This window comes from Dreissena polymorpha, chromosome 7, assembly GCF_020536995.1.
Source record: "Dreissena polymorpha isolate Duluth1 chromosome 7, UMN_Dpol_1.0, whole genome shotgun sequence".
Taxonomy (NCBI): Eukaryota; Metazoa; Mollusca; class Bivalvia; order Myida; family Dreissenidae; genus Dreissena; species Dreissena polymorpha.
Window position 1 is genome coordinate 88,588,199 of NC_068361.1, and position 14,975 is coordinate 88,603,173.

The window sequence follows — 14,975 nt, forward strand, 5'->3', positions numbered from 1 at the left end:
ACCGAGCCATTTAACTGTTTGTCCAATATAGGCATGTTGTCATAGTTTTAATATAATACTACAACAAATACCCTTAAAAATTAACAAAGACAACAGATTGGGAAAGAAAATAAGTTTAGCATCATTGAATGAGCCAAGCTTACTTTTTTACTAGTTTTCTATAAGATTTATGTTTTTTTTTTAAGTATCATCATAGCATCAGGATAAATCAAGACTTCATTTCAGAACTCTTTAAACTAATTTAAAAGTGAGAAGAAAGTATGATGTATCATGAATTGTAAATCTAATATTAAACTGATGCCGGGCTCCCAGCCACAAAAATATTCCAATTTACAGTTTCCACTTTGAATTAAAAATTAATAATTTTGGCAAATATTGACGATAGGTATGTATTAAGAATTCCATTATCACAAATATACATAAAGTCATTGATTTGTTTCTTTATAAAGTACAGCAAAACAGCACATTCCCAATGCGGAAAAAAGCTTAAAATTTCCAATTGCTGTCCCAAAAAATCCCAATGGAAGGTTTCAGATTATTTTTGGATTTTGTTTTTAAATGCAACATAAAGTTTATTTCCCTTTGCAGAACATATAACATTGATACAGAGCTCCAGATAAGGATCGTATTTTCGTAATTAAGAATTGTTTTCAAGTCTGTTAAGTGTTTATTTAAAAATCTGGTCGTAAGATTAAGACTTACAAAATCAAGTTACGAATATTATTTTTACATCGGTTCATATCGATTTTCATTGAGTTCTTTTTGCATATTAAAGATGTTTTCTGTACTTATATAGAATGTTAATCGGGTTTGTTTTACGAAGCGCATTTTTTCCAATAAAAGCGGCATGCATAGTAGTGTTTTTCCCAGGAGGGCAAAGGGGCATGGCGCATTACTTTCAAAAAGGGCATTTTAGCGCGCAGTTTAGGAAAAAAAGGGCAAAAACGTTCCGTGAATACCTGAATTAGGGAGAAACATGTAATCGCATCAGAGGCAGTTGTGGAAAAAAATATAAACAAGCACATTTAATGGTAATAGATGTATTTAACTCACTATGATTTATATTAATATATTTACCTTGCAATGTACATTTAAGTTTCATGCTGTTTCAATAAACTGTACAGCACAACAAACATAATAAAGCAATATATGCATATGAATCTGATTATACACAGATCCATTAACATATAAATGAAACCGTGTATGTCTTACAGTAATCTAAACAGATGTTTAAAATAACATTGCGAGTAAATTGATCGCTTACAATATGCAAACACTCGTTTCCGTGACATACATCCACCGAGTAGATTACAAATAAATAAATAATGTTGTTGCTATCTAAAACATTTTTATGCATCGTTAATTATCACAGACATTTCATTAATTCCTTCTTAATGTATAATCTCCATCGTTAATTCGATCGTTTACAACGTTATTTGCCATTTTTGCCGAGTCACAATTTAATTCTGTATAGTCCCCCATGTTGATAAAATGTCAAATGATGTAAGCGACAGGTGCGCATAGCAATATTTAATCATATACGCGATTTGCATTTTGTTAAATTAGTATACGTCTCAGTAATTATTTCAATAATTAGATCTAATTATCTTAAAGACGAAAACGATAAAGAATAAATTTGTTTGTGATTTTAAATGTAATTATGCGTAAAATATATGTTTTGATATAACGGAATAATGCATGCAATGCACAATTGCCACGAAAATAACATCGAGTTTTTCATCAAAAGTCTCCCAAGTAATGATTTTATCATGGAGGAGTACACATTGCCGACCGAAAAGTGCGCTTGGTATAACATAGCCTTCGGCATTATCGATTGATACTGACACCAGGTTATTCACGCATGACTAATTCACAGCTTTGGAGCAGTCAGTAAGACTTAATCGAGCACTGTAATAGTTAAATCTGCTCAATTTATATAGTCGATTAGACGTTGACATCTCTTGAGTAAATCAAGCACAGTCGGAGCGTCACAGACAATCAAGAAGGCTGATTTTGCGGACCAAGTTAGATCGTAAGGCAATAAAGATGTTATCGATAAGGGCGCATGGCGAAATTTGCCTTTGAAAAAAAGGGCGCGTGGCGAAATTTGCCTTTGAAAAGGGCAGAGTGGCGATCCGGGGTGGCGGCGTGGCTTTTTGCCACGCTAAAATGGCATGGGAAAATCACTAGTACAGTCTATCTGTCAAAAAATGGCTGCGCCCTGAGGACGTCCTAAAAAACTGCAAAGCGTGCAAAAAAGCACGCTTTAAACATATTGTACGCAAAGTGAGCCAAAGTTTAATGTTAAGAAAGACATTATAGATAAGATTTTATACAATGACACCCATTATTATTTATTTTTAGATCATTTAGAAAAGTTAAGAATTATTTTCCAAAACTTAGTAGTAATGTTAAGAATAAAATAGCAGAGTTAAGAAATCCTTTTGAAAATCTGGTAGTAACCTTAAGAATTTCACAAAACCTTATCTGGTGCTCTGATTGATAGCTTGACAACACTATGTTATTCATTTTAAAGTATTTGTTAGCAACAAATAAAATACACCAATTTCCCAATCTGATGATTTCACATTCACAATGGGAATTTTCCCAATTTCAGTTTTTTTTTCGCGCTAATTTTCCCAATTGGACTTGTACCGGTACTTTCCCAATTGGGCGAAAAAATCGCTGAGAGTATCAATTGGGCGAAAAAAATCGCTGGAAGTATCAATTGTACAGTTAAGTGTGAGATCGAGCTTTTCAGAAAATGTGCATATCAGGTAAAGTGATATTCACTCTTCAGGCATTGTTCAGAAAAACTGAAACAATGGGAATTTAAAATTAGCGTGACTATAACAATTAAACAATTGAAAACATGGCATACTAAAGGCTCTGTGCATATAAAATGTAGGAAAAAAAGTTTCAGAAAAAATTCTGCAATTTAATAGATTTGAAGAAGTACTGGTTCTGATTTTTTTTTAAGTGGACACTCGAAAGGGGGCATGATGGGCATCTCTCTTCCTTGTCCAACTTGTTGACGGTCTCAAATTTTAAGATACTTTTTATATTGGTAATATTTGGAGCGTACAACCGAGCAAGGACTAAAACAATGGTGGAAAGTTTTCCTTCTTTGTCTTAATTGTTGCGCAAGGATTTTGTGCGCAACATTCAAGCCCCGATATGAGACACTTAATATCAACGGATTGCAATAATATTTACATACTGTACCTGTGTAGATAATTCATTTTTCGATAATGTTCTGTAAAAATTATGTAATGACACTTTGAATTTTGCATGCCTGAGCAATTTAAATCCAACCACAGGGCTCGACATTAACTTTTGAAGCCACTTGTCCGATCGGACAAGTAGACCAAAATTCCACTTGTCCTGACCAAAAAGCAACTTGTCCTGGTCATTATATCTTATTCTTCCCAGTACTTTGCAAAATAATGAAATAATGCAAAATGCTCAAATCATAAAGACTTTAATCGTTCAAAATACATGTTTACATAATTGTAGGCCATTTCAATACCTTAAGGTATTTTTTTTTAAGTGTCCTGTGATTTTGAAGAAGAAAAACCAAACGAAAGCAGATTAGACATTTTTAAGCTGACAACAGTGTACTAATGAAAACAAACCACAAATGGGAATGATGTCGTAAAATCATTCTATACATAGAGATGACGTTGTTACGTTAATTGTCTGTAAGATTGGTGTGTACCAGTGTCGTAAAATGCATATTCTTTACAAGGGAGAATATTTTTGTTATCTTTGCAAAGAAAAATGTTAAGGGTTGCTTCCCTTGTGAACAGTGTGGTGTAGTATTACATGGAACTATCGGAATATCTTGCGCTTTGTCGTTTAAATGTAAACAAAATATAATTGAAAAAGTTGTGTGGTAACTCCATAGAAATAACGGATTTAAAAGCATTTTTTTCTAAGTAATTAAATTGTAACGACCACTTGTCCCGTCGGACAAGCAAATTCTTTCTTTACTTGTCCGGACCAACAATTTGGTTGTCCCGGACAGTCGGACTACCGTTAATGTCGAGCCCTGAACCACTATTAAAATTGTCAATATCTCTTGATTCGCTCGCTGTGTAAATATAAACCGATAACACAGCCTCGATGTAAAGAATGTGGAAGAATAAACAGCCTAAAATACAGTTTGCGCTCCTCTGTTGTGGTGCAGAGCTTTATATAGTAAACCGATGTACTTTTCTGGATTAATTAAGCATGGTCTTTTTTCTAAATGACAATTAAAAAGTTCTGAAATAAATAACATGTTTTATTTGTATACAGTACATAAATAAAAGTGATATAGATCGTACAGTATACCGTCCTATGTAGCGACAAGTCAAGTCAAGTAATATTTATTTATAAAGTCGAGTATATAAACATATAAACACAAGCTCTGAAGAGCTTTTAAAACCGACTCATAAACTCAACATTTACATGATAACACATGATACAGTTCAGGCACCGTGTACTTAAACAAACGCCACTCGTCGCGGTGTTCATTTTACGGTGTTAGCTTACCAAACGACCCCCGGGATGGGTGTTCAGATCAAATATTCACGGGGGCCGTTTTCCATAAGGTGGACACCGCATAGTTTATTATGTTCATTTGTACATGTAAATATACAACTCTTGAATGACCATCGCAGACAGGTATTATTAGTGGCTGGGCGGCATTGTGGTGATCACGGGTGTGCCAGTTAATGATAGCGTGCATTCGCGGCGATTTAGGGTGTTTGCCAAACACCGCAGTCAGTAGCGTGTCCGCCCCCCGCAAAATGTCACCCATCGGGAAAATTGAACACCCCGGAGACACGTTTTTGTTTAAGTACACCATGCCTGTACAGTAGCGTAGAATGTAAGTTCGTAAAACAACATAGACAGAGGTGAGAAAAAGACATGCATACAAAGTTGCTGAAACTTAGAAGAGTGAATAGAAACTGCACCACATCTGTTTTCAGGGCCCTCACACTACTTTGGGGGAAGGGGTCCGCAGCCCTTAGGAGGGGGAATTTTCGCGGCGTTTCCCTTTTTGGGGGAATTTTTTACTTACTCTCTCATTATTTCATTTGTACATGTTTGCACTATATTCATTGCATTTTTCATAATTTAGTTTGTTTGAAAAGATTAAATTGAAATAGAATTGAGATATAATAATCACGAGACACATCTTTCTATTAAAAAAAAAAAAAAAAAAAAAAAAAAAAATTTTTTTTTTTTTTTAAGGGGGAATTTTATCCCCCAAAAGGGAAAAAAAGTATACTTTTCAGGTGGGGGACTGACGCCGAAATTCGGTGGCAGATTTGATAGATTGAGGGCCCTGGTTTTAAACACATGCTTATTAAATCAACAAAGATGAGCATACTAGATCTACATGTACTTAGGTAAAAGTCGGTGTTAAAAGCTCATGTTAAATAAAATTACCAGGGCTTTCCTTAGACCTCAAATCTCAAGAGTCAATGACTCTTAGGACCAAATTTTCAAGAGTCAAAATCAAATTTGTATGAGTCATAATATTAACGCAGAAGAGTCAATGATCTTTTGTACTTTAAGCAAATTACTGAGATATAATATATAAAAAGCAACAAATTAACAAATATCTAAACATTTATTTCTTATATTCCAGTCAATAAAAGAGATAATGAAAACAAACATTGTGATCAACATTGTGAGCATAGTGAAATCAATACGAAAAAAACACTCGCACTTGTAGTGACATAATATATATCAGGGGTGTCAATTGTCCCAAATTCCACATACGAAAAATTAAGCAGAGATTCAGAGACCGTAGGATTGCTTATTGTTATTCTTTATTTTCTTTCTATGTGCAATTTTTTGTAAGTACAATGCGAAATTTTATCAATCAGACCATCCGTAACACCGCATGTGTATTTGTCACTCTATAAAAAATGTTATCAAGATTGTTGGAAATTAAAATCGACGAACCATACTGTATCCGAAAACCACTGTCCGAAAACAGGTAGAGATACGTCGTTTGCTAATGAAATAAAATGTGTTTTGTTTGTCTGCAGAAAATGAAAGCCAGTAATAAGTAACCTAGCAAATACTCAATTAATATATAATTCGGTTGACGTATTGCAGTTTTAAGTATGATATTGCAGTGCTTTACTTTGCTAGTAGATAATTTATAGTTGGCAGACAATAGCAAGGTTCGTAGAATGTTACGGTTTTCGGAAAGTAGCCAAGATGTTTCGTCAGTTACTGCTCATGTCAGTGCCAGCCGTTTACCATCAAAATACCTCTGTAAACTAACTAATCGGATTAACATTTATCTCAAAATCGACCCTGGACGGCTCAAATCCCGATTTAATTATTTCATGTGCCATCTTTGCAGAAGACGTGCGACAAACACGCTGATTTTCTATGCCGTCTCAAATGGTCAATTATCACACCTATGTTGTAATCAATTAGCACATGCAGCATCCAAATTTGTCACTTTGCCACACAGTCAGTTATACCAGTTCATGGTTCAAACAGAAATCGCAAACCTAAATTCAAGCACTTTTCAAGGACTTTTTAAGGCCAAATTTTCATTTTCAAGGCCAAGAACAGTACGTTAGTTTCCTTTAAAAAAAATGCATTTTCAAACCAGATTAACACAGTAAATGTCATTTAATTGCCCAAACTCATTAAACTTATTCCATATTAACTCATACATGTTATTTAATTACATACAAATACATGTTTTAATATCCATCCTTAACTCAATGAGTCTCACATATGTATTTACTTTTTGAAGTTATTACAAACAAACACATTGATTCTCAATTTCATGTTTTCTGTGTGGGTTTCCTCTTTCTTGTGGCTTTTCAAAGCGCTTTCCCCCATCCCCCCGACATCAATGGTCTTCATACATTCTCGACAATGTGCTTTTCGAATGTCATTTGTTTTCTGTACCCAGGAATATTCAGTTAACCACCCGGGTTTGAAACGACACTTCCCCATCGCTGCGTTTTCACTCGCTAAAATTGATCACAACGAAGAACCTCCGACGTAGTACACATAATCTGTGACGTGTACACATAACATTTCGTACTCAATAGTGTACCAAGCTTATATTTCGTACCCAACTTTTTGCGCGAAGGAATTTATGATAAATTTTCATAATATTTCCCTTAAGAACGATTTAAGTTAATAATTAAAGCGATGATAAAAGTAATTTTGAGCAGAAATAAACATTTTCAAGGCTTTTTTACATGAAATAAGCACTTTTCAAGCACTTTTTCAAGGCCAACCTATGTTCAAGGGCTTTTCAAGCCTAGGACTCATTTTCAAGCACTTTTCAAGCCCTGTGCGAACCCTGCAGTTCTATGGTTATTTTTAGCAACTCTGATGCAAAGCATGTAAATTGACGTTGTAGACAGTACATATGCCAGCATAACTTTGGCGCGTCTTTGAACGGAGCAAACATGGAATAAAACAGGGTTGGGTACACTGTATTCAGCATTGAAAATACATTCTGACATATTGTGGAAGTATTTCTCAAAATATTGTGGATATGGATGTTATAATTATATATTGGATATTATTAAAACTGACGCGGGTGAGTCGATCCATTCTGTTTTAGTGGGTTTAATACATGTCGTTTCTGCAAACAGCTGATAACAAACGCTCAGATAAATAATTGAACGTTGATACACGTGTCATTGAACCAGCAGTGTTTTAATTGGTCATTACTAGATTTCTCTGTGGGCAAAACTCCGCCTACTGGGCAGACTTGTGCTTCAATGAATGGAAACGGTCGATAACGGTTAGCATCTACCAAAAGATACTCCACCCCAAGCCAATTATCGATTACTCTTAACAACTTTTGATCTCTTTGACGCATGTCGGTACATTCCCCCGGGTCACATGTGACGCATGACGTAATTTTCTCAAGAGTCAAACTAGGGTATTCTGTAATTTTCAAGCGTCAAAACCCGGGTGCTTGGGTCAAAGGAAAGCCCTGATTATGTGTACACATTACACCGTAATGCCTTCTTATGATTGGTTCATATATAAATTGGTTTCATGACACGGCAACAGGTCAGTGATTCAGGGTTTTTTTTTACTAAGAAAGTGACGAGAAAGTGATATTCGGCGTCTTCCCCTACAATAATTTTTCCCCTAAAGATACCATTTCCCCTCCAAAAAATATAATTTTTCACCAAAATATAATATTTTACCCTCAAAGAAATGTTTTTTTTTCTTTTGGGAAGTCGACACTTATCCAATTTGTACCATGTACAACGATCTCGCTCTCTCTCTCATCCGTCGAACACTCAAATCTGGGAATCCCAGTGATTCTATATATAGCTCTTAAATTACGTCATGGAAACCGGGCAACTAATCGTATTAATCATGTGACTATTTTACTGGATTCCGGTCTTGCGCGAGAAGGGTGTCTCGTCAATTAATTACCGGAAACCAGTCGAATTTTCATCCGGGTTATGTGAAAGCCAAGATATAAACGTTAAAACAGAAAAAGTCTCACAATTGGCGTTCATACACGAACAAAATAAAACGTTCGGACTCGGAAAATATTAATTGCGTTGACGCATTTTTACAGAATGAATCATCAAAAACCGTTGAAACCCAGCAGGATTCGGAGGTTCATGTAATCAACATCGATTAATACTGTCGGATTATTGTGAAAGTGAAAGTAGACAATCGGCAGCTGCCGCACCTTTCCCTTCCAATACTGTAGCAGATCTAGATCGTCAACCCATTCATAAAGAAATTAAAATCATAATATTGACATTGTTCCCCGGCCCCAGTTGAAAACATTTCCCATTATTAGATCTACACCTGCAACTTTATTTAGGACTTTGACAGTAATATCATACTTGTTCATGTGTTTAAGAACAAAAAGGTCAGAGACATGCCTCTTTTTCTAAAAAAAACCCTGAAGTCTGTAGGTGAGTTATAGACATTGAAATGAACAGATTTTATTTTTTCCCCAAATATGTCTCTTTCGCGCTCGATTTTCCCCTTTTACCCAGCGTCCAGCATCTTCCCCTTTTTCTAAAAAAAACCCCTGCTGATTGTTTTGCAATTTAAGAAGTTTAACTGAATAATTTATGCCTTTCTAGCTTCAATTCGAAGATATTTGAGACAAAAATGGACTTCTGAACTAAAACATTATGAGTTGGTAATATTATTTTTTAATTTTGCGCAAGTTGATGAAAATTTAAACTTTTTGGTGTCAACCACAAAATTGACTTTTCCCCGATAAGACGTTCCAAAGAATTTAGCCCATATAAAAAGTATCTCTATTCTTTGCACTTCTTATAAATATGACTTCTTCCTTGCCGTTGTGCCTTGAAAAAACTTTTGGGGACAATGAATAAGGACATATTTTAGTATAAATAATAAAAATACAATTCACAACCCACATCATGCTTTGAAACCAATCAATATGAATGAATTAGTCTGAATAGTATCGTGTATCCGAAAACGAATCACTATCCGAAAAACATAATCGAGCAAATAACCATACCATTAACCACATGAGAATCAAATCAAAAATGTATTATTGATAATAAATATAATCGCGATAAACATGTATAATTACCAAATACTTTCGATGACTCGTGTTTTTGTAACGTAATGAAATGTAAAATAATTATTAAAATATTTTGCATGCTACTTCTGAAATTTAACAACGCTGTAATGTTTAATCATTACAGTGACACCGTTTCCCCAACCAATGAGAATAGTCGTTTCTTTTGGTCCAACAAGAAGTGTAATAGTGGACAAAATCTGATGAATTTCTGTGACAATTTCGTTATTTCTTCAAAGAACTAAAATGTCGAAGGACGGAGGCGGTATGTCTAAGGATGTCGATGAAGATCGAATGGCCAAGTTGTTTCAAGAAATCGACAGAAACAAAGATGGAACGATTGATATAGACGATTTGGTTGCCCGTCTCAAGGAAAAAAACGTGCCCGACGCCGATAAACACGCAAAGGTATTCCGTCAATATACTTTAATGAACTAGATCATCAAATGCATTGAATGATAGTTTGTTTATTCATTTACATAAATGTCTCTTAGTTGTTAATTCTTCAAAAGACATTGGTGTATAATGAACCAAACACTTCTTAATTAAACACACTGTCACTTGCTGTCAGCAAAATGCAGGGTCTTCTTGACCTGACCCCTTCTTGACTGTTTGGATTTTAAGAGTAGAGCAATCTGGAATTAACAAAGTTGAACATATCATAATTGAGAAATAATTTATTTTCGGGTCTCTACCAATAGTTTAATTATATTCTTCCAGTTTTCCAACGTTAATGAAAACCCTTAGGTGTTGCTTTGCCCAGCATTTTTCCTCGTAATGAAGTTGGTGCCATTCCCAATGAGACCATTATTCCAAATTAAAAACAAAAAATCCCAATTCACAAAATGTCATTTTAGCAGAACAAATCATGTTTATTCCTTTTGTCAAAACATAGCAGTCCACACGACACAATAAGCCTGAATGGGTCAGTATACCTAAAAAGCGTGTTTTCACAACACCCAACACGCCAGGGCCCTCAATCCATTTTAGGGGAAGCGGGTCGCTACCCTCATGAGAGGGAATTTTCGTGGCGTTTCGCTTTTGGGGATTTTTTTTACTCTCTCATTAGTACATTTGTACATGTTTGCACTATATTAATTTCATTTTTCATAATTTACTTATTTAGTATGTTTAACAAGATTAAATTGAAATAGAATTGAGATATAATAATCATGAGACACATCTTTAATATTTAAAAAAAATATTTTTTTTTGTTCAGGGCAAATTTTTCCCCCAAAAAGGGGAAAAAAGTATACTTTTCAGGTGGGGGACTGCCGCCGAAATTCGGCCGCAGATTTGATAGATTGAGGCCCTGCACGCAATCCAGTTTTGTCCAGATTTTCAGTTTTCTCAGTACTGTATACAGTGCAATAATTGCTTCAATAATGAACCATCTAAAATACTGTAACAATAAAGATACAGCATGTTTGATTTGAAATCAATCTTGAGGAAATGTCTACTCAAAATCATTCGCAACATAATTTAGTTACAATGAACAACACAATTATTAACAGTAATTAAAAGATTTCAATTTTCTTTTCGCTATATAGTTTTTATAAAAAAATGAAAGCACCCACGCTTACCATGCGGTTACATGACGTTCATAAGCAGCATACTTTTTATTAGCTTACCTGATTGCTCAGGTGAGCTTTTGTGAACGGTCTTTGTCCGTCGTCCGTCCGTCAACAGTCCGTCCACATTTGTTCGTAAACACTCTAGAGGCCGCATTTATTGTCAGATCGTCATGAAACTTGGTCAGAAGATTTGTCCCAATGATATCTTGATCGAGTTCGAAACTGGGTCATGCTGGGTCAAAAACTAGGTCACTAGGTAAAAAAAAAACAACCTTGTAAACACTGTAGAAGTCACATTAAATGCCCAATCTCCATGTAACTTTGTCAAAATGTTTGTCTTTATGAAATGTTGGTTGAGTTCAAAAGTGGTTCCGGTCCGTTGAAAAACATGGCCGCCAGAGGGCGGGGCAGTTAACCTTATTTGGCTATAGAGAAACCTTGTAAACACTCGAGAAGTCACAATTTTTGCTCAAAATGAAAGTTGGTCAAAACAGTGGTTTTATTGATATCTTGGACGAGTTCGAAAATGGTCCAGATCGGTGAAAAAACCTGGCCGCCAGTGGGCGGGGCATTTTTCTCTATATGTATAGAGTGAAAACATGTGAACACTCTAGAAGTCACATTTTTGGGCCCAATTTTCATGAAATTTGGTCAGAACATTTGTTTCCTTGATACTAGAGTAGAGTTCGAAAATGGTTCCGGTCAGTTGAATAACATGGCTGCCAGGGGGGGGGGGGCAGTTTTCTTATATTTACATAGTAAAAAAAGCTTGTGAACACTCTAGAAGTCACTTTTTTTGCCCAATCATCATGAAACTTGGTGAAAAGATTGGTTTTATATATATCTCAGATGAGTTTGCAAATGGTCCCGATCAGTAAAAAAACATGGCCGCCAGGGGGGTGGGGCAGTTTTCCTTATGTGACTATATAGAGAGAAACCTTGTGATCGAACACTATAGAAGTTACATATTTTGCCTAATCATCGTGAAACTTAGTCAATACATTGGTTTTATTGATTTCTTGGACAAGTTGGAAAATGGCTCGGATCGATGAAACACACTTTTTAGCTCACCTGATTGCTCAGGTGAGGTTTTAGGATTGGTCTTTGTCAGCTGTCCGTCTGTCCACATTTGGTTGTAAACACTCTAGCATTTACATTTCTCAAGCATTCTTTATCAAAGTTGCTGAAAGATCTCAGTCAAGTTTGATGATGATGAGCAAAATCACATTATGAATGCCATAATTATTGCCCTTAGATTGTCCTAATTTTCATTATATTATACAAAATCCTTGTAAACACTCTAGAGGTCTCAATTTTGTTTCAGATTTTATTAATCTTGGTCATAATATTTATTTTTTATAAGCAAAGTTTGTTGTTTGGTAAGGGGGGGTCAACTCAAAATATAGGTCACCATTTTAAATCTTACAAAAACAAAAACACTCCATACGCCAGAGTTTTGGTTCAATAATGATGAAACTTCACCAGGATGTTTGTCAGGTCAATATCTAGGTCAAGTTTGGCATTAGGTAAACATTGAATGAACCGACTCCACTCAGGTGAGCGAACTAGGGCCATCTTGGCCCTCTTGTTGGGACAAAGGATAAATACGAAATACATGCAGGGCCCTCAATCTTTAAAATTCACGGCCGAAATTCAGCCGCATTCCCCCACCTGAAAAGTATACTTTTCCCCCTTTTGGGAGGAAAAATCCCCCCCCCCCCAAAATGAATTTTTTTTTTTTAGATGTGTCTCATGATTATTATATCTCAATTCAATTTTAATTTAATCTTGTCAAACACACTTAATCAGGGTTTTTTTTTAGAAAAAAGGGAAGACGCTGGGTAAAAGGGGAAAATCGACCGCGAAAGAGACAAATTTGGGGGAAAAAAAAACCCTGATCATTTCAATGTCTATAACTCGCCTAAAGACTTCAGGTTTTTTTTTTTAGAAAAAGAGGCATGTCTCTGACTTTTTTGTTCTTAAACACATGAACAAATATGGTATTAAAGTCAAAGTCCTAAATAAAGTTGCAGGGTTAGATCTAATAATGGGAAATGTTTTCAACTGGGGCCGGGGAACGATTTCAATATTGTGATTTCAATTTCATGATGAATGGGTTGACGATCTAGATCTGCTACAGTATTGGAAGGGAAAGGTGCGGCAGCTGCCGATTGTCTACTTTCACTTTCACAATAATCCGACAGTATTAATCGATGTTGATTACATGTACCTCCGAATCCTGCTGGGTTTCAACGGTTTTTGATGATTCATTCTTAAAAAATGCGTCAATGCAATTAATGTTTTCCGAGTCCGAACGTTTTATTTTGCTCGTGTATGAACGCCAATTGTGAGACTTTTTTTCTGTTTTAACGTTTATACCCATCTTGGCTTTCACATAACCCGGATGAAAACTCGACTGGTTTCCGGTAATTAATTGACGAATCACCCTTCTCGCGCAAGACCGGAATCCAGTAAAATAGTCACATGATTAATACGATTAGTTGCCCGGTTTCCATGACGTAATTTAAGAGCTATATATAGAATCACTGGGATTCCCAGATTTGAGTGTTCGTCGGGAGAGAGAGAGCGAGATCGTTGTACATGGTACAAATAGGATAAGTGTCGACTTCCCAAAAGAAAGAAAAAAACATTTCTTTGAGGGTAAAATATTATATTTTGGTGAAAAATTATATTTTTGGAGGGGAAATGGTAGTTTTAGGGGAAAAATTCTGGTAGGGGAAGACGCCGATTATCGGCGTCACTTTCTTAGTAAAAAAAACCCCTGCTTAATTATGAAAAAAGCAATGAATATAGTGCAAACACGTACAAATGTAATAATTAGAGAGTAAGTAAAAAATCACCCAAAAAGGGAAACGCCGCGAAAAATTCCCCCTGCTATGGGTAGCGATTAGCTTCCCCTAAAATGGATTGAGGGCCCTGTACATGTACACTAGCTGTTTATTTGAACCTAGAATTTTATAGCATTGCATTATCATTCACATTCAAAAGTGTGTTTTGTATGACAAATTTAATTGTGGTCATAATTAATTCATTTAAGATTGCAACTAAATAAATGTTTTGACAATACAGGGTTTTTTTTTACTAAGAAAGTGACGCCGATATTCGGCGTCTTCCCCTACCAGAATTTTTCCCCTAAAAATACCATTTCCCCTCCAAAAATATAATTTTTTTCACCAAAATATAATATTTTACCCTCAAGGAAATGTTTTTTTTTCTTTTGGGAAGTCGACACTTATCCAATTTGTACCATGTACAACGATCTTGCTCTCTCTCTCTCTCTTCAGACGAACACTCAAATGTGGGAATCCCAGTAATTCTATATATAGCTCTTGAATTACGTCATGGAAACCGGGCAACTAATCGTATTAATCATGTGACTATTTTACTGGATTCCGGTCTTGCGCAAGAAGGGTGTTTCGTCAATTAATTACCGGAAACCAGTCGAGTTTTCATCCAGGTTATGTGAAAGCCAAGATAAAAACGTTAAAACAGAAAAAAAGTCTCACAATTGGTGTTCATACACGAACAAAATAAAACGTTCGGACTCGGAAAAAATTAATTGCGTTGACGCATTTTTTAAGAATGAATCATCAAAAACCGTTGAAACCCAGCAGGATTCGGAGGTACATGTAATCAACATCGATTAATACTGTCGGATTATTGTGAAAGTAAAAGTAGACAATCGGCAGCTGCCGCACCTTTCCCTGCCATTACTGTAGCAGATCTAGATCGTCAACCCATTCATCATGAAATTGAAATCATAGTATTGACATCGTTCCCCGGCCCCAGTTGAAAACATTTCC

General features: G+C 35.6%; 2 protein-coding genes across 6 annotated transcripts in view; one reads left to right on the forward strand and one right to left on the reverse strand.

The window, feature by feature from the left end:
- The window catches only part of LOC127838543 (surfeit locus protein 6 homolog), a 36,033-nt gene that overhangs the window by 9,701 nt on the left and 11,357 nt on the right, over positions 1 to 14,975 (reverse strand). Inside the window, exon 1 of one of the 2 annotated variants that reach the window (XM_052366363.1) lies at positions 9,590 to 9,738. The exons of the other annotated variant lie outside the window; for it this stretch is intronic. The gene's annotated coding sequence lies outside the window, so the exon portion shown is untranslated. Of the gene's footprint in view, positions 1 to 9,589; positions 9,739 to 14,975 lie in introns of those variants that run through there. 2 annotated transcript variants of the gene reach the window in all.
- Positions 9,711 to 14,975, forward strand: part of LOC127838541 (calcium-binding mitochondrial carrier protein SCaMC-2-like) — a 58,118-nt gene continuing 52,853 nt past the window's right edge. For 2 of the 4 annotated variants that reach the window (XR_008029847.1, XM_052366357.1), the window contains exon 1: positions 9,711 to 9,985. Coding sequence is in view for 3 of the 4 variants with exons in the window: in XM_052366357.1 (XP_052222317.1) it covers positions 9,824 to 9,985 (162 nt within the window). In the remaining variant the exon portion in view is untranslated. The remainder of the gene's footprint in view (positions 9,986 to 14,975) is intronic. The other 2 variants (XM_052366359.1, XM_052366360.1) reach the window with 1 other exon arrangement.